The 19,330-nt window shown below is 48.5% G+C and overlaps 1 protein-coding gene across 1 annotated transcript in view; it reads right to left on the bottom strand.

Annotated features, from left to right (window-relative positions):
- LOC149325293 (sodium-coupled monocarboxylate transporter 1-like) overlaps window positions 1–19,330 on the bottom strand; it is a 106,144-nt gene that overhangs the window by 27,628 nt on the left and 59,186 nt on the right. The window contains exons 6-8 of the mRNA XM_089564226.1: window positions 17,041–17,178; window positions 4,486–4,615; window positions 4,221–4,309 (exon numbers count right to left, since the gene is read on the bottom strand). Coding sequence (XP_089420352.1) covers window positions 4,221–4,309; window positions 4,486–4,615; window positions 17,041–17,178 — 357 coding nt within the window. The remainder of the gene's footprint in view (window positions 1–4,220; window positions 4,310–4,485; window positions 4,616–17,040; window positions 17,179–19,330) is intronic.

The raw sequence follows: 19,330 nt of genomic DNA, 5'->3' as shown, positions 1-19,330 counted from the left end.
TTCGTTTAGCCATATCCCGAGGTATTTGTATTCGGCCACTTTGGGTATTTCGTGGCCTTGTATTGTAAGCACCTGATCAGTTGTATCTTAAAAATCATCACACCTGATTTAGTTGCGCTAAAACTGAATCCTAGAGCGTCTCCTTCGTCTCCACAGCAATTAACCAAAGTTTGTAAATCTTCCTGGCTATCTGCTAACAGTACAATATCGTCCGCATACATTAAACCCGGGAGTCGCTGCTCAACTACATTTCCGCCTAATCTGTACGATAGATTATAACCCAGATTACTTTCTTCTAGCCTGCTTTCCATATTTATCACGTAAAGCATGAACAGCAGCGCTGATAGAGGACAACCTTGCCTTAATCCTTTGTGCATCCCCACAGTTGTGGTACTTTTTTTCCCTTCCCATGTAATTTCAACTTCAATATCTCGGTAGATTTCCTGTAGAAAATCAATTACCTCATCACCAATACCTAAATCTTTCAATATGCTTCACAGAAGTTCCCTGTTCACGTTATCGTATGCACCGCTTATGTCCAGAAAGGCTAAAAACAGAGGTCTATTTTCCGCCTTAGCTATTTCTATGCATTGGGTAAGCACGAACAGGCTATCATCTAACCGCCTACCCCTTCTGAACCCATTCTGAAGTTCTCCGAGTATCCTATTCCCTTCTACCCATGACTGCATTTTTAATTTCACCGCCTGCATTGGCAGCCTGTACATAACAGATGTTATCGTAATCGGACGGAAGGATATTATGTTCATCTTATCTCCTTTCCCTTTATAAATCAAATTCATTTTACTCTGTCTCCAACTGTGCGGAATTTGCTGATTTGTTATGACTGCCTCCAATGCTTTTATCAGCGCTTCCTTGCTTCTTGGGCCAAGTTCATTAATCAGCTTAATTGGAATTTCGTCTATCCCTGCGGATGTGGTTTTAGGAATATTCGCTTCCGCCTTTTCCCAGTTAAGACTAGTCATTTCTAAGCTGTTCTCTTTTGTGCTGTCCTGTGTTGCCGCCTCACTTGGGGAGATTACCCCATTGGCGTTGCTAAAAGACGCCGCTATAAATGACGTAGTAGTCCACAGCATCGTCTCCCTCTAAACATTTTCCCTCAGCATCTATAATCTATTCCTGCTTTCTTTGATTTGTTTTTCCCAACCAGCTTATATGGTTCCAGAATTTTCTTGGCCCCCCTTTATTTGCCTCGCGAACTTCAGCCAGCCATTTATCAGAGGACTGCTTTATTTTAGCCTGGACTAGGACCTGAACTTGCTGTTTTTTTTGTCGATAAGATTCCCATTTTTTGCCTATTTCCTCCACAGATAACTGCGCCCTCTTTGCTTCTCTGTGTTCCCTTGAAGCCACCCGTCGTTGTTCGATGGCCTCCTTAATTTCCATATTCCACCAGCTTCGTGGCTTCCTCTTTCCTCTCCAGCGGTTAACTCCTTTCAATTGTTTCATTTTTGGAGCGATGAGCAGCTCCAACTGATTATAATCCCAATTTTCCATGTAGCGTTTCTCAATTACTTCTTCTATATCGGCTGATATTAGCGCTATTTGTTCATCATTTAATTTTGCGTTGTCTTTTGGACTTCGTTGCATTTCTCTTTTGACTAGGGCTCCCAACTGTAGACTAATACGTTTATGATCACTTCCTAGGCTGTCCTTCCCCTCTTCGTCTATTTCCATTATTGCGAGCTTGCTATAGATGCCCTGCGACATTAGACAGTAGTCAATGGTTGTTTGCCTGTTACGGGATTCCCACGTGATTTGTCCCTCACATTTAGTTTCTCTATTGACAAGAGGGATTCGAAACTCCACCTGGTGAGCAAACATTTTAATCGAAAAAAGTTGCATTAACACCTGCGTAGGGTAGGAGCGTCGGCTCAAATCAACCTCAATGAGTAAACGGCAAACACCTTGAAGGCCCCAAAACATTTGCACTCTACATGGATTAGTGATTCGCCCACACTATTCAATATAGATATTCCCAATCTTGCAAAGGGCTTCGGTAGCTGGATGAAATCCTAGTAACGATGTACGCAGATTACATCAGCGTATGGTGTACTCGGGGATCACTGGCCAAAAAAGATCACCTACAAAAGGCAGCAGATAGTACAAACGAGAACGTCCAGAAGTGTGGCATGGAGTCCTCAGCAGAAAAGTCGGAGATCATTAAGATTAGCGGACAAAAGAAAGGCGAGGTATGGGAAAGCTGACAGGCAAAAATGACCATTCAAAATTGTGAAATTGAAACTTGTGCTGTATTGAATTCTACTGTTAATGTACTTAACCGCCCCCCCCCTTACAATAATGCCTCTCAAGGCGCTGTAGGTACCTTGAATGAATAAAAAAATAAAAAAACATAATTCCGGAAAAGCCAATAGTTAGAATCCTAGGAATGTGTAATCAATTCAAAAAATGATGCGGAGACGCCATTAACCTTGTTAATAACTCTGGACAAGGTTGCGAGCATGACTGACAGAATCAGTAACACAATGGCGGGTATAAAGGCAAAAAAATCCCTACACTTGTGGAGAGTCTGATTATCAGAAAAATTGCATACGCATTGCTCTGTCACAAAGTCAACAAGGCAAAGGAGGGAAAAATACATACCATTATTAGGTCGGTCTAAAAAGTGCACTCAGACTGCCGAACAGCACACCAACAAAAAATATCATAGCCCTTATGGTAAGTTACACCTCACAGATAATCACAGAAGCAGTTCTGAACCCGAAATGGAGCAGATTTAGATCCACTAAACGCAGACAAAAATTGCCCAGCACGCTGGCATTCTGAACAACCCACAAAGATGAAGCCAACGACGAGGAAGAAACAAATGACAACTGTAGGAAGCTACACAACACAGTACCCACACATAAATTCATGGATCCCGCAGGAAGATTCACAGACGCATCTGTGAATCTTCGAAGATTCGCAGGCGCCACCATAAATATGTTTAGAAATGTATTTAGAACAGGAGCAGTAAAATAAGGGACTCACTAACAATCACGAAAAGCACAACCCGGGAGTAAGAGGAAGTGGAAATCGCCATGTCAGTCAGAGCGAGCCATAAAACCAAAACTGGCACCAAATTTGTACCGACTCTACAAGAGCATATTGGAACTACTTTAGTGTAAACATCTGCTGACAAGCACAGAAAATCGTAAAAGACTGCCCAAAGCATTTACAGGGCGCGCATTCTATACCCACAACAGGCAATGAAGAGATCACAAGCAATCTGCACGCGGACAAGGCCACTCGAGCGCTCTCCCCCTAGGAGGTCAAAGCCCAGCATGTGGAAGACCCTACCACCTTTAACATGACTTACCCTGAAATAACAAGTAATTACAGAGGGTGCAGGCGAACCCACCCACCCTCAGAAAGAAGCCTGGACACGACCACGGAAACCACATGAAAAATAATACAAACAAGCACGTACACCAACCGGCACATACTGATTAATGTGCACCCATCCAATTTAAAAAAATAGAAACGTCAGTGGAGCGGCGATAAAGCCACCCAGCTCATACAACATGGACCTGCGACAGACAAACAATAGTCCCAGACCCCACACCCAAACCAACATGTGAGAAGATGCTCGCCAGCAATGACCATGCCACCCAGGCCTACCTAGCAGACAGAGCAGAGCGGCTGGCAATCTTCAGAGGAGCACTGAAAAGGGGGCCCACGCACCGACGACTTTTACATAAGCAATAAGAAATTTTTTCTCTCTCTCTCTGCTGAACCATGAATGTCGTATCATGTTTTAAAATTGCGATTTCTTTTTTTACCGATATTAAATACAGGTTCTGACTAACAGTTTGAGGAATCTGGATATATGCCCCTGATTCATGTCGATCTGGCGTACTTGTTGAAGGATGTTCCAACTTCAAAAATTTAGATAGTGGAAAGCAAATATTGATAGCCAATATGCTTCGCGTATGAAATGCTTCTCTAGTGACTCATTGCTTATGCCACTCGGCTGTTGACTGGACAGACGCTGCATCGATCCCGGCCGCAGCGGTGGCATTTCGATGCAGGCGAAATGCTAGAGGCCTGCATACTCTGCGATGTCACTGCACTTGAAAAACTCCAGGTGGTCGAAATTTCCGGTAGTTTTCACTACGACGTCCCTCGTAGCCTCATTTTTGTCCTCATATTTGTCCTCTTATTACATGAGAGTTCTTTAATAAATTTATGTCAGCGCTCACCTGGTTGCAGCGGTTACTACCGCAGACAGGAAGAGACCAGTGAACCCCGGGAATTCCTTTAGGTACTTTTTGACATAAAAGGGCAGAATCTGTCGAAAGGAAGTGGAATACTTAGCATCCGGTGGGAAACTCGCCCTTGATCCGACAGGGCTGCGCAACCTCTGCTGTAGTAGTCAAGCAGCGGAACAAAATCACTAATGAAAACGTCATCCAGCTATATAAGTCTTTTTTCCCACTGTAATGAAAACTTTAGAGAAAAACTTGCCTGATCGCGGCTAACGATGTCACCGGCTAGCTTGGGGTCGCAGCCTCGAAACCACAGTACCAGAGCAAAGACCATAGCTAGTTCAACAGCGTAGACAGCAAGAAGAAGCAAGGATCCCGTGAAAATTGTCCTGCGAATGATTATCGGAAAATAATGTTCGGGCACTTAAAGTGGCAGTTATAGCACTTGCAATAAATCCGTTCATGCGCCTTCTCTCCGCTTCCCTGCCGTTAGGAAGGCGATGCAATTAATTTTGGTGTTATTGCTGAATCACAGTCATTCAGGAGCGGCGGTTTGTACGGTACTCCGAATTGCCAACCGTTATGGCCGCTATCACCACCCGTAACATGGTGCTAATGCTGTACGAACGTTAAAGCTGTATATACCTGAAAAGTAATTATCAAGCAAAATTTAGTATTGTGTAAATGTTACCTTCTTATTGCAAAAACGTTATGAAACTGGTAGCATCGCGTTGCGAAACATTTCTAAAAAAGTTATCTCACAAGCGAAAAAGAGGTCATTAGCAACTTTCAGGTCATCCACTTTCACGTAACATTACATGGTAACATTCCGTACCATTATGGTAACATTGCCGCAACGAATTCCGTTTCTTGGAGTTCCACGCATTATATGTCTGTCGAAGCCTGTCATTTGTCTGACTTTTGGCAATGGAAAATAGTTTTGTGCCTTGTTTCATTGTGTCAAGAGCAACCAACTAACATAGCTCTGAGCTCTTAGCAATAATGTCAGTACTACGCAGATTTTCTGCTACATCGATGATTACCTAATCCTTCTCAACTTTGAGCCTGTGAATGCACAGGAGAACGTGTGCACCTCGTCGCGGAAATTTTCCTGTACACTGACTGTGGCTTGGTATGGAAGTTTCACACAACGAAGAATCAAAAACGAACAAAACCATAATCAATCGCGACTCATAACACTTCCGATTGTTTTCTTCATAAAGGTGATAATTAAAAGCAAAAAAAAGCTCCTAAATAAGCTAAGACTCAAGTAAGAGCTACAGCCCCCAGTGCAGATTTAGAAAGAGCTCAATAAAGTGAACAAAAAACATGGATTTAGAACATAACATTTGGCTGGAAAGGAAGAAAATAGCAAATCAGACAACACGGGAAAAGCGACGTAAGGAAGTGTAGGAATCTCTCAGAGCGTAGTTGCGTATGTTTATGAAGCTGGTTAAAAGTTCGCACGTGCGCAAAGTAAAATTAAATGACGAGGTCACTGCTCAGTTTTTGGATGTTGCTAAAACTGTGCACAAAGTCGGTTCAGTGAAAATACTCGATGCTGGCGGTTTGCGCTTCAGTGACGGCGAAACGCAAAGCCGCTCATGTGCTGTGTGATGTCAGCGCAGGTTGAATATCCCAGGTGCTCGAAATTATTACGAGGCCCTGCTCTGCAGAGCCTCTTGCCCTCTTTCTTCGTTCACTCTCACCTCCCTTTCTTCCCTTATGGCGCGATTCGGGCGTCCACTGAGATGTGAGACAGTTACTGTGCCATTTCCTTACCTGAAAAAACCAAACACTTAATACAGTCTCACTAATCTATTACGGTGGATTCAGGCTCTCAATTACACACACTTCAGCTGCGGTGTGTGGCAGTGAAATGACAGAAATAAAACTTCTTTCAATTTTATTCGAAGGAAGCACATTGAAGCTTGTTTTCTCATATTCGCGCGAGCAGAGCGTGCAAAGACGTCTTGAAATGCAAAGTTGTATGACAAAATTTCTCGATTATTATGCCCAGAAATTGCACAAAGGCAACGGCGTGAGCTCTGTATGAGCACTTCTTAAACAAAGAATATATTTTGTTGATTAGCGGCTTGGCTGAACCATCTATAATTACACGCTGAGTAGCGCCAGCGCGCATTCGATAATTCCTAACTGAGGGGGGACGTTTCAGAAGAAACGTTAGTGGTTAGCAGGAGCCGCTTCTAGTTGCGCGGTATTAACGATAGGATTGCATGCATTTATGGTCGGTCGTCTGGATGGTGTTATCGTCAGTGATATGCGAAAGACCGGTTCCTCTGCGACGAAATATGCCTCTAGTTCGTTGACCACTGAAGTCACCGTTACGTCGTTGTCCCCCGCTAAATCAGCGAACAAACAAAAACAAAACTTGACAGCCGGCACGCCATTACTCTATAGCGATCGGGTGAATGCGTTTGGATTGCTTCTGAATGCGTTTAGAAATTGTTTCAAAGCTCCGTTGGCCAACTGGAAGGGTCGAATACCATTTTATTCAAATGCAATTCAAAAGTCCATGTAGCACGTTATTATGATAGAATTGCAGTAGTTTTAGTAGCGTTGTAGCACCGCGTTACTTCTCTAATACTGCTTGTATACTATAATACGCTCCAGGAACATGTGTTTTGACCTCAAGGATCAACATAAAGCATTTTGTTTGGGAACCTATTGCATGCAAATTATTGTTTCAGGGCTATACAGGCTTTGCACCTATTAGAGAGAGCGCAGGTCAGTTTTTATGAGTTCGCAATATTACAAACTGCCAAGATGGTGTTTGTAGCAATAAAATAAATTTTCTCCCTCATTTTTAGCAGTATGGAAGGTTGGCATGCCACTTTACCAGACGGCACAAAATTGACAAACGTTTGCCAGTACACTTTTAACACTGGATGAGTGGTGACAAACCAAGGCCAATATATCCAGCTGTCCAGAAAGGCGTAGTCAATTCTGGCAAAAAAAGTGGGGAACTGTAGCCAACACGGCCCTTAAGAGCCAATGTAATGTGGAAACTCGCACAGTTAGCGCGGACGGCCACAGTCCTTGTCCCAGCGGTGCCGCTCAGCAGGCCAGCGTTCGCAAGCGCAAAACCTGAACTTCGTCGGCTTCGCCTATCTTCTTCCTCGCCTTCGTCGGCGCTAGCTGCTGGGGCATCAAACTCCAACTCTCTTTCTTACAATACCCCCGGGGTGAAGAGGCGCCGTCCTGGCGGCCTAAGGGCCCGAGACGATGGCTGGGTCGTAGTAGGGCTTCAGGCGGTCTAAGTGCACAATTTCACGACCGCGGCGGCGATGATCAGACGAAGGCGGGATGTGCTCGACCAGATAATTAGCTGGCGATGTCTGCTGAATAACGCGATAGGGGCCCTGGTATTTGCTCAGCAGTATTGTAGATTGTCCGGAGCTGGAGGAGGGCACCCACACCCAAACCAAGGATTCAGGAAGATAGGACGGCGGCAGACCGGAAGAAGCGGCGCGGGCGCTTTTCTGACGGTGCTGATCGTGAGAAGTAAAGGAACGGGCGAGTTGACGGCATTCTTCGGCATGCGCAGCGGCTTGAGAGACGGTTGTAAAGTCGGACAAATCGGGGCGGTAAGGGAGTATGGTGTCCATGATGGAGGAAGGCGCGCGTCCGTAGAGAAGAAAATACGGGGAAAAACCAGTAGTGGCTTGCGTTGCAGAGTTGTAAGCGTATGTAACGAAAGGTAGAACGCGGTACCAGTCGGAGTGATCGGTAGAAACGTACTTGGCCATCATGTCGCCGAGGGTCCGGTTAAAACATTCGGTCATGCCGTTCGTCTGCCGATGGTACGAAGACGTCGTGCGATGAACGATATGATACTCCCGAAGAAGGGCTTCCACTACGCCGGACAAGAAGACGCGACCCCGATCGCTGAGCAATTCCTGAGGCGCACCGTGACGAATAATGATATTCTGTAGTATGAAACCAGCTACGTCAGAGGCCGTCGCAGCTGGCAACGGGGCAGTTTCCGCATAGCGCGTGAGATCATCAATGGCGACGATGATCCAGCGGTGCCCGGCGGCAGTGATGGGAAGAGGGCCATAAAGATCGATTCCAACACGGCCGAATGGCCGGGCCGTACACGGTAACGGTTGCAGAGGAGCAGGTGAGTGCGGTGGTGGGTTCTTGCGCCACTGACATTCCAGACAAGAGCGTATGTACTGGCGGACAAAACGGTACATACCCCGCCAATAACACCGAAGGCGCAGGCGGGTAAAAGTTTTCAGCACACCGGCATGAGCACATTGCGGGTCGTCGTGTTAACTGGCACAAATGGCGGAGCGGAGATGCCTGGGGATCACGAGCAGCCATTTGCGACCATCGGGGAGGTAGTTCCGACGGTACAGCAGCTGGTCACGCACGACAAAGTGATGAGCTTGACGACGGAGCGCTCGAGAAGGGAGGCGGGCTGATCGGTTGTCTAAGAAATCGAGAAGAGAAGTAATCCAAGGATCCTTGCGCTGCTGAGAAGCCATGTCAACAGTGTCAAGAGGGGTGAGGCCGGAAATAGATGGCGGGTCAGGCTCAGAGGTCACAGGGGAGCGCGAGAGAGCGTCGGCGTCGGAGTGTTTACGACCGGAACGATAAATGACCCGAATGCCGTAATCTTGTAAACGCAGAGCCCAACGAGCCAGGCGGCCAGATGCATCTTTGAGTGATGACAGCCAACAAAGGGCATGGTGGTCTTTAATAACATCGAACGGGCACCCACATAAGTAAGGACGAAATTTTGTGATCGCCCAAATAATCGCCAAACATTCTTTTTCTGTGACGGAATAATTTGTCTCCGTTTTGTGAGCGCACGGCTGGCGTAAGCAACGACGTACTCATTTAAACCAGGTTTCCGCTGAGCTCGAACGGCACCGAGACCAATGCCGCTGGCGTCTGTGTGCAGTTCTGTAGGCGCGGAAGGGTCGAAATGGCGCAAGAGCGGGGGAGAGGTGAGGAGCTGGCGCAGCGTTGCAAAAGCTTCGTCACATGCAGGGGACCAAGCCGACAAGTCGTGGCTACCAGCGAGAAGTTGCGTCAGCGGGGCGATAACGGCAGCAAAATTCTTGACGAACCGGCGAAAGTAGGAGCAAAGGCCAAGAAAGCTTCTGAGTTCTTTCAGGGATGTCGGCTTCGGAAAATTAGCAACTGCACGGAGCTTGGCAGGGTCCGGGAGTACACCATCCTTGGACACGACGTGGCCTAAGATAGTCAGCTGGCGAGCGCCGAAGCGACACTTTTTCAAGTTCAGCTGCAGGCCAGCGTCACTGAGACAGCGAAGAACACTCTCCAGGCGAAGAAGATAAGACGGAAAATTCTGGGAGAAGATGACAACATCGTCCAAGTAGCAGAGACATGTCTGCCATTTAAGCCCACGGAGGATGTTGTCCATCATACGCTCAAAAGTGGCAGGCGCGTTGCACAGACCGCAGGGCATCACATTAAATTCATACAGCCCATCAGGCGTGATGAAAGCTGTTTTCGAGCGATCGACGTCGGCCATCGGCACCTGCCAGTACCCGGAGCGCAGATCCAACGAAGAAAAGTACTCCGCTCCCTGCAGGCAATCCAGCGCGTCATCTATAGAAGGCAGGCGGTAGACGTCCTTCCGAGTAATTTTATTTAGCCGGCGGTGGTCGACGGAGAATCGAATTGAGCCATCCTTTTTCTTGACGAGCACGACGGGAGAAGCCCACGGGCTGTGAGAGGGCTGGATCACGCCGCGGTATAGCATGTCGTAAACCTGTTCATCAATGATGCGGCGCTCGGCGGAGGATACGCGTTAGGGGCGTTGGCGCAAGGGCCCATGGGTGCCAGTGTCGATATGGTGGCGAACCGCTGTTGCACGACCCAACGGTGCTTGAGGAGAGTCGAAGGATGCGCGGAAGCGCTGCAGCAAAGCGATGAGCTGGGCGGGTTGGTGACGTGGTAGAGCGGCATCGACAGAATGGGAAAACATATCCGGGGAGGACGGGGCGGCGACGTCGGCGGGAGGGGTGAGGGCGTTGATGTCTTTGGCGTCTGGGTCATCAAGAACAGGAGAAGGGTCGTCGAGATCGATGACAACAACCGTGCCGAGCGATTCTCCCCGAAGTAAAGTGGTGGGGAAAGGCAACGGGCTCGCGACATATACAGAGCGCCACAACCACCAGAAAGGGTGAGCACGGCATGAGGGAGCAAAACAGACTTGCGGTGCGCACAAAGAGGAGAGGGTGAATAAAGAACAGTAGCGCCAGAGAGGGCAGCACAAGTCAGCGGCACGAGAACAGAAGAGAAAGCTGGCACGTCGACGTCGGCAGCGGCGAGAATTGGCGCGGCGGTAACAGGGGAGGCGTCCACAAGAGCATCACACAGCGACGACAAATCAATTTGAGCACGTGCACAGTCAATGATGGCGCGATGCGCGGACAGAAAGTCCCACCTGAGGATGATGTCATGAGAGGAGCGGGCGAGAACGAAGAACTCAATGGTGTAGGAGAGACCTTGAATGACGAGGTGGGCAGTGCACGCTGCGAGAGGGCGAATGGGGTCAGCGCTGGCGGTGCGAAGCGAAAGGTCAGAAAGCGGCGTCATCACTTTTTTTAATTTGCGGCACAAGTTGCGACTAATGATGGACACGGCAGCACCAGCGTCAATAAGCGCGTCAACAGGAAGACCTTCAACGATCACTTCAATAACGTTCATAGGAGTGGCGATAGGGCTTGAGACGGTCGTTGACGGCGCAGTTCTTGCCTTCGGAACTGCGGCGCCTAGTTTTCCGCGTGAAGTGGTGGGGACCGGCGGCGCATAGGAGAGAGCGAACGGCGTCGAGGAGACGGTGACCGATGGCTTCGGTTGTAGGAGTCGGAGCGAGGCGGAGAGGGATTCGGAGGCGGCAGAGGAGAAGAGACAGGAACGGAGGGCAATGGAGCGTCGTACGTTGGCGAGCGCCCGTAGTCGTAAGGACCGGATCCGCGCGTGCGGCACCAGCGGGCCACATGACCAGCGTGACCACAGGCGTAGCATATCGGGCGGTTATCTGGGGTGCGCCACGGATTGATAGGGCGGGGACCGGTGCGAGGCAAAGGATGGTGAGTGCGTGGCAGCGCAGGGGCGAGCTGCTGCTGAGGGTACACGTTGACAGGTGGCGCATAAGTGGGAACAACCGGCTGAGGTTGTGGCCGGATGACTGCTTCCGCATATGTCAGCGGTGCAGTGACCAGAGGGGGTGGATTAGTGGGTGGCAGGACCTCAGCTACCTGCTCCTGGATGACACGCTGAATTGAAGGCGACAGCGATGGTGTTGGGGCGGGTGGGGAGGTAACCAGCGATAATTGACGAGCCACCTCCTCCCGCACAAACTGCTTGATCTGCTGAAGGAGTGTCGCCTGATCGTGGGCAGGACTGCCTGCTGCCAAGCTCGAAATGGTGGCGTCCGAGCAAGTGGTACGGCGTGTGACATGTCGCTGTTTGCGGAGCTCGTCGTAGCTCTGGCACAAAGACACGACGTCGGAGACGGTTTGGGGATCTTTAGACACCAACATTTGAAACGCAACGTCCTCAATCCCTTTCAGAATGTGTCGGATTTTGTCAGCCTCGCTCATAGATGGATTGAGCCGCTTACACAAATCAACGACGTCCTCGATATAACTTGTGAAGTTCTCGCCGTTCTGCTGGGCACGACTGTGCAACCGTTGTTCAGCACGAAGTGTTCGTACAGCGGGGCGGCCGATACGTCAGTCAGGCTGGTTTTTAGAGCCACCCAGGTAGTAAAATCCGCCTCGTGGTTGCGGAACCATAAGTTGGCGACGTCGGTCAAGTAGAAGATGACGTTCGTGAGCTTAACGACGTCATCCCATTTGTTGTATGCGCTCACGCGTTCGTAGGAGGCGAGCCAATCTTCTACGTCAGTGTCGTCAGTTCCGCTGAAGATCGTCGGGTCGCGCTGACGGGCGGCACCAGAACAGATGACAGGCTGGGCAGGTTGGACCGAGGTGTCGAACGTCGTGGTAGAGCCTGGTAGCCTGGGCATCGTGGCGTAGGTCCACGGGGAGAACAAGCAGCACCTCCACCAAGTGTAATGTGGAAACTCGCACAGTTAGCTCGGACGGCCACAGTCCTTGCCCCAGCGGTGCCGCTCAGCACCGCTAGGCATCAGCGCTTCGACAGCGCTAGCTGCTGGGGCATCAAACTCCAACTCTCATTCTTACACCAACAATAAATAATAGTAGGGGATCTCTGGCGGACCTGATCCATGATTGCCAGGATTTTATGAGGGCACGGCCAATACTGTGAAGGCGACTGACAATCAGGGCCATCATTGGATGTGTAATGAGTGCTACAGCCAATATCAGATGCTCATTGGCAACCCTGGGCCCACTGAGGGCTATGCTTCTCTAGCGTGATACTAATATTGGCCCGCTTTCATATGATAACTGTAATCCTGACCTTGTGTAAGAGTTTTCTCTGAAACCCATAACGCGCATATAAGTATCATTCATTTTCTTCTCGGAGAGCCCCTGGAGATCTTTCTCAGTCCTACACATAGCGCAATGTTTACCTACGGAAGGCTGACAGTGAGAAGGTGGGCTTACTTGACTGACTTTCCTGGTGACTCCTTAATAAGTGTGGATCTAGTACTTAGCTAATAGTCAAAAGGAGACGATTGTTCTACGAGCCTTGCTGAAATAATAGTAACCTGTAGGAATGTCGCGACAAAGCACAGGCAAGAAGAACAAAAAAACATCTGTCGTTTCTGTACGTACTTTTTAGAGCGTGAGTATTCCACAAGGTGACTATCGTTTGAATCGGGCGGCACGAAATAACCGACCTCGACTATAGTCTCATGCAGAGCGCACCTTGCGCTTCGTTCTAGATGAAACCAGAGGACTATTTCAAACAGAAACTTCGAAAACAAAGCATACCGATAGTGGTGTTATTCCAAAACGGTAATGGTGTTTTTTTCCTGTTTGCCAGTTTTGGAAAAAAACGTGCGCGTTTGTTACGTTCGGTCCTAGTCGAAAATCGCAACTTTAAAGTTTCTGTGGTTAAAACAGACTTCCTACATTTTTTCTTGACCAACACTTGTAGGAGCAGCAGAATTTTATGTAGGTGCTAGAAAGCAACTGAATACGTTGAAAGTACTACAGAAAGAAACTACACTACTAGAGAGAAGCGGTATAGGAAAAAATAAAAACCTGTCGTTAGGAAAAAGCAAGAAAACAATTGCTCTTATTTTTTTGACAGGGTTCACTTGTTCCTTTTGATGGGGTCCCAGGCAACCTAGAGAAAAAGAAGAATACTTATTAAAGGTCGAATTAAGGCGTTAGAAGTACTCTTTCTTTCGTCAGGCGAACAAGACCCAAGTGGTCGACGTGAGCCGCATGGATCAGCGACGCCAGCCCCCATAGATGAGAGGATTTGGGGTAGTGTGGAGAGGGGATGCCTGTGACGCAAGCTAGAAGATATTCCACACTGGCGGATGGGTTGGGGATATTCGGACCGGATCGGCCAGAGCGAAAACGGTATAGGAACAGTCGGCCCTGTGTGATGAATTCATTATGCTCTATGTATCTCTACGTGCGAGTCAGCGAGGTGGTGAGCTTAGGTGTGTTGAAAGCAGTTTTCAATATCTGTTGAAGGTGTGCGAAATTTTCATCAGAGGCTTTGAATGTAATAGCGTCCGCCCATTGCCATGACTGGCCAAGTTGATCACTGATACCTGACCTGAATGCCAGTCTCGCGGACAAGCTGGTGCGTTTCCAGCCACCGCACCATGGCAGGGAAAAGTTTTGAGTGAGCGCTACAGAGGTTGCCACGTAAGTCATCGGGAAAGCGACACGTGCGAATTGCCTGAATGTCCCGAATGTCTTCCATCGATCCATGCAGATGCGATAGAGGCGACAAAGGCGAAGGGTTGCTGAGAGGCATGCTAGATGGCCGCAATCTCCGAACGACGCCCACAAGTTGATTAGAGTAAGAGCAACGTCCAAGTTACATGAGTGGTTACGAACTGCGTCACGATGGCAGAAGCTATGGAACCGACAGAAGAGAAATGAGAAGCATGTACGTGATAGTATCGGCAGTAAATGCGTTTTGATGCTGGGCTAGGGCCTGACGACGGCCAGCATGCAGGCCGGGGTCAGTGGGCGGGAAGCGGAAAGAGGCGAAGGTTATCGAGAAGAGGCATGTCCTTTATTGCAACGAAAAGACAATGGGTCGAATGCAACACGTTGCAGAAGCATCACTCAGAGCAGGACAAGCCGCCAAGACTACACACCCAGTGAAGTCAAAGAAGGTCGAGAAGAGGAAGGAGGCGCCCTGTAGCATAGATGAGTTCGCGTAGATGCGTGCCCAAAGAGCTGTAGAGCTGCTTTGTAGAGTTTCTGAGAGACGGACTGTATATGGTGCTTCTGTGTTTTAATAAGCGCACAGTAAGGGAGTGAACATAGAATACTGATAAGGGCAAAAGCTCTGATCAACTCCCTGGCTCTGCGACATCCACCTCACTGTGTCCATGAACCACTCGTAGGGCGAGATGTGTAACCTGATGCGAGAACACTAGACCTCTTTTTTTTTAAAGCATGCTCAAATGATATCAGCACTGCTGAAGGGGCAAGGTGGCTGTCTAAAATCATGTTTTCAAGTGGGTAATTGCGTCACTGAAAGAGGCACGCAAGCTGTGAAACCAGTTAATGTTTCTACGCGGCTCTGTTGCGTGCCCCGTTCTTCTTTATTAAGTGTACTGCTCTATTGACTTTGTGTCATTGGTTTGCTCATAACTCGAGACGAGCGGACAGGAGGCGTTAAAACGACCTGACGGTGCTTATAAGCTATTTACGGCAATGAAAAGTGTGTTTGACGAGCGCCGGCACCTTCTGCTTCAGCTTGCCGGGCCTCTAGCGAGTACATCCGCTCATGTGGCTGACAGTAATCAGGCAGAACCCCATAGGTGATAGTTCAGGTTGTCACTGTCATTTCCACTGCAGCTACTGGAGAAAGATCACGGTACCCCGTCGTGTCTTAGACGTCCAAGCATTTCGACGCACTTCTGCTTCAGCTTATCGAACCCACATGGCATCTGACCGATGGCAGTGGATTGAACTGTTGTGGAAGTTAGGAGAACTTTGTTATCGTAGTTCGAATCAGCCGCATTGGTGTTTTACCAAATCTGAAAACATGGCCACCACTTCGAACGAGGCTTTGCTTCTGACGCACTTTCCTCAATGCTAGCCTGTCTCCTTCCACATTATGGTCGCTTCTTCCGCATTATTGTCAGCGGCAGCACACTCAAAGTGTCTTAGGTCTATGTGCTGCAAAGAACGATCTATGTCTTGAACCTAGGGATAGGTTACAGTGCCAAAAGAAAAACCTGATAATTTGTATTAGGAGATTCCACAAATAACGTGGGCTCCGTCAGAACGTAATGTTGCATCATCTATCCATTCTTCGACAAAAAAAAAATTCCGGTGCCACTATAACAGGCGCCGTCTATGCTGGCGCCACCACGTTTGGGTGGCGGCCGATGAAATTTTCAGGTATGTGCACCTTTTCACGTTTCAGATTTTTTTTGAACTAGTAGTGCGAGAAATGATACTAATATATTGCACACTAATAGTCAGCTTCCGTTTTCTTCTAGGCGCTCCGGCAAAGTTGCCGTCCTTCAACGCCGTCGAAAGCTTTACCGCCTAAGATGGTATTTGCATGTTTCAAAAAGACATGTTCTGCGACATGCGCAAAAAAATTACTTATTCATAACATTGCTCTCAAGACGAATGGTCAGCTAATATGCTTTATCACAATGACCATGTACCTTATCTTAGCTGGAGGTTGTATTTGGCGCTTTGCGCTCTAATTATCATCAATAAATGCTCTGTTTTTTACTCTATATGAAAACTGGCAACAAAGTTTTAACGTTACCGAAGTTCCCAACCACTGTTAGCCACATTTCCCCTAAATGTTTGATAGATCATCTCCAGGCAATCTTCATTCTTTATGTAACCATCAAACTTCTGATGGTTGACCATGGCTGAGCTCACTAAACACATTGTAAACATCCCGTGTGCATCTGGATGGAGGTTAGCTGAGACCGCCAGTCGTGTGCTGAAGGACGGAAAAGTGCCACTACGCACGAATGCATGGGCGTCTCCTGAGCTTACCTTTGCGAATAACTCTCTAGGTTAGAACTCTCGGCAACATTTCCGCTTCTCGCCGATATTCACCTTAGGTGGTCGAGATTCCGGAGCCCTGCACTACGGCGTTCCTCATAGCCTGAGTTGCTCTGGGCGTTAATATCCTTGAAACCTAAACTAATTCATCCCAAAGTCGCAACATACGGAATCAGTTTTCCCAAATACATGTCTTGGAAGCTAACAAGAAGCTTCATTCGAGCCAACTTGCTTTCTTAAAACACCAACTGCAGGTATGTGTCACCTCTTCAGTTGTTAATGATGGTAAACGTTTCAATGGCGAGAAGTGGGCCTAGCAGGTTGTTCATGCCGGTCCAACGCGCATAACGTTCTACAGAACTACTGTTTCGTCTCTTGTTCTGCAAAGAGTTAAGCGCGTCGAACCATCATCAAAATTTCTGTTGTTACTGCAATTTTAAATCATTTTATGGCGTTTTTCTTTTACCTACCAATGCTATGATCTTGCGCCAAGTTTTTTTTTATCTATTAAGCAGCCTAAACCGTTAAAGAAGTCCTTTGGAGCTGGATTTCAGTTTTAATGCATTTTTCGTATGTCTCATTTTTCAAAGAAAATTAAATTTTTACCTTTTTCGTAAAAATAAATCAGTAACTGTTCTTACCTTTGTGCGTTGGCGAGTGTTCTAGATGCCAAACCCCGCTGCACGACCACTTGGTCCATGCTGACACGGTAGAAAGCAACCGCCATCGACGACAGAGCGACCCATACATTCTCGTCGTGAGTGAGATTAAACTGGGTACTAAAGAGAACAGAAGAAAACGTTTATTTTTATATGTATACTACCAAAGCACAGATATTTGCCACCTGTAATAGCTACGAAGTCCTCGCGCAAATGTACAAGAGTAAAATGTCAATCTAAATGTATAGCTTTTACTCTCGACGAATATAAATATCCAGCAATGAAAGCAAACAAGTTTCTTTTGTCTTTATGAATGAAACACATGTTTAGGAGTGGCAACGGTAAGAACTACGGTGACTCCTACGACAAACTGAGGATGGCAGATGGCGGTTGGGGGACGCTCGAGAACATTTGTGCGTTTATTAGAATGTAGGGCGACCTTGGCAGCTGGTGATGCTGGCGATGACGCAACCGATGGAAGCGCGAGAGCGGGCAGACTACGAAGTCTACAGGAGCAATGCTGCGCGCGCTACGGCAGAAACAAAAATGGTCGCCAAATGAACGCAGCAAGGATTCGGTAGAAGGAAGCATGAGAGTTAGCTGCCCCATTGAAAATGCCCGTACCGTCGGCGTTCCTACTGCCTGTTGAATCTGTGTTAAGCGTGGCCCGCATGGAGCGCTTTTTGCCCGCGAAATCGCGTCGCGCGCCTGACGCCCGAGCCGGCGTCGACGAATTCACTCCCGCATGGTCAGGAGCGGAGCGGCGCGTGCTACGGGCACGTTACGGAATGCGTTGACAAGATGGCGGCGCCCTGCTCGCCCGCTTCAGAATAAATACATGTCACCGCTGGATTCTTCGACGCAATAGCTCGCTCAAATGGTAGCGGTTCGCTTTTATTCAGCACACTCTAGCCTACGCGTAGAGGCATAAGCGATAACTAGCCCCCGCTCTTCAGATAATGTGGTGATTTCCAAGATTAGGCTTAGCTAAATGCAGTGTGTTTACCTCGCAAGAACGACATCTGGCGAAGCAGTTGTCTAGCTTTTAGTCAGTTGTTACATTTTCAACTATTTGCAGTTTTTCTTCTTGGAACAAAAAGGTTCGCAATGCACGCACCCTAGTTATGAGTAATTACGGATGAAAATTTCTTCAACACAGGGTTGATGTGCTTTGGCGTCTTCTCACTAGATGGCGCTACCGTTTACGCGTGCCCCTGAGGGACTGTACAGCACGGCCGCTGAAAGCGACTCCTCCGAAAGACAACACGCCGCTCGGCCGAGAAGCCCGAAACCCAAGCCTCGGTACACTCGGAGCGCCAAACACCCGTCTTTTCGGGAAGCGCGACGCAGTTTTGTGGATCAAGCTACAGTGCCATCGCAAGCTCAAGCTCGCGAGCGCGTCTCTTTCGGCCGGCGTGTCTCCGTCCAGAATCATGTGACGCCCGCTCCGGCTCTCATTGGTCCTCTGTCGATGCCCTCTCCCGGCGTCGGCGCGTCGACGGCGTTTTTTCTGTTCCGCCAGAACCCGACGATTTAACAAAAACGTCCTACCCGGCGGCAAAAAAATGCTCCGGTGCCGTCGAAAACCGCTCCATGCGGGCCACGCTTGAAGCTATCAACAGCAGGCGTACAGTTCTCGCAAAGTGATAGGAAGTCTGTCATAATATAAGGTGTTCGCTAAATCACTCGTCCCAAGCAGTTGCTCAGACGTTCTACGTTTTCCTTTGCTCTCTGTTCTTCGCGTCGCCTCTTGCATTGGGCTGTAGGAGGTTCGTCACAGATAATTGAGGAGCCCTCACTCGTAACCTACGTAGGCGATGTACAGTACCATTTGAGAGCGCCAGGAAAATATTCTCCCATGTGCACTTTTCGCATGCACATACTGCGGGAAGATCTGTAGTGTCGTATGAATATATTGTGGTGCAGCGATGGCGTAGAGGTAGAGCATCCGCCTCGCGTGCAACAGGACCGGGGTTCGAATCCCGGTGCCACGCAATTCTCCACCGGATTAAAAAAAAAACTCCGCGTGTCGATGGAATTGCATACCCAGGCTTGGAGTGCGGCCTGATTTCGGTGAACAGAACCGACAACGCACTTCCGCACCAGAACAGGATTTGGCCACCCTGGTGTAGTACATGGCCATAACCTTCTATGAACAAACGAATTAACCCTCGGCCCTCAGTCCTCAGCAGCTGCGGAGCAACTGACCAAGGCGGCGGTCAGATCTGTGACGCAGCGGAGGGTGCTAAGAAGTTCTGGCTCCGGACAGGCC

The sequence above is a fragment of the Amblyomma mixtum genome, chromosome 10, assembly GCF_055824585.1.
Source record: "Amblyomma mixtum isolate Tamu chromosome 10, ASM5582458v1, whole genome shotgun sequence".
Classification (NCBI taxonomy): Eukaryota; Metazoa; Arthropoda; class Arachnida; order Ixodida; family Ixodidae; genus Amblyomma; species Amblyomma mixtum.
The sequence above is the reverse complement of the archived record's forward strand: the minus strand, read 5'-3'. Positions and strand labels throughout refer to the sequence as shown.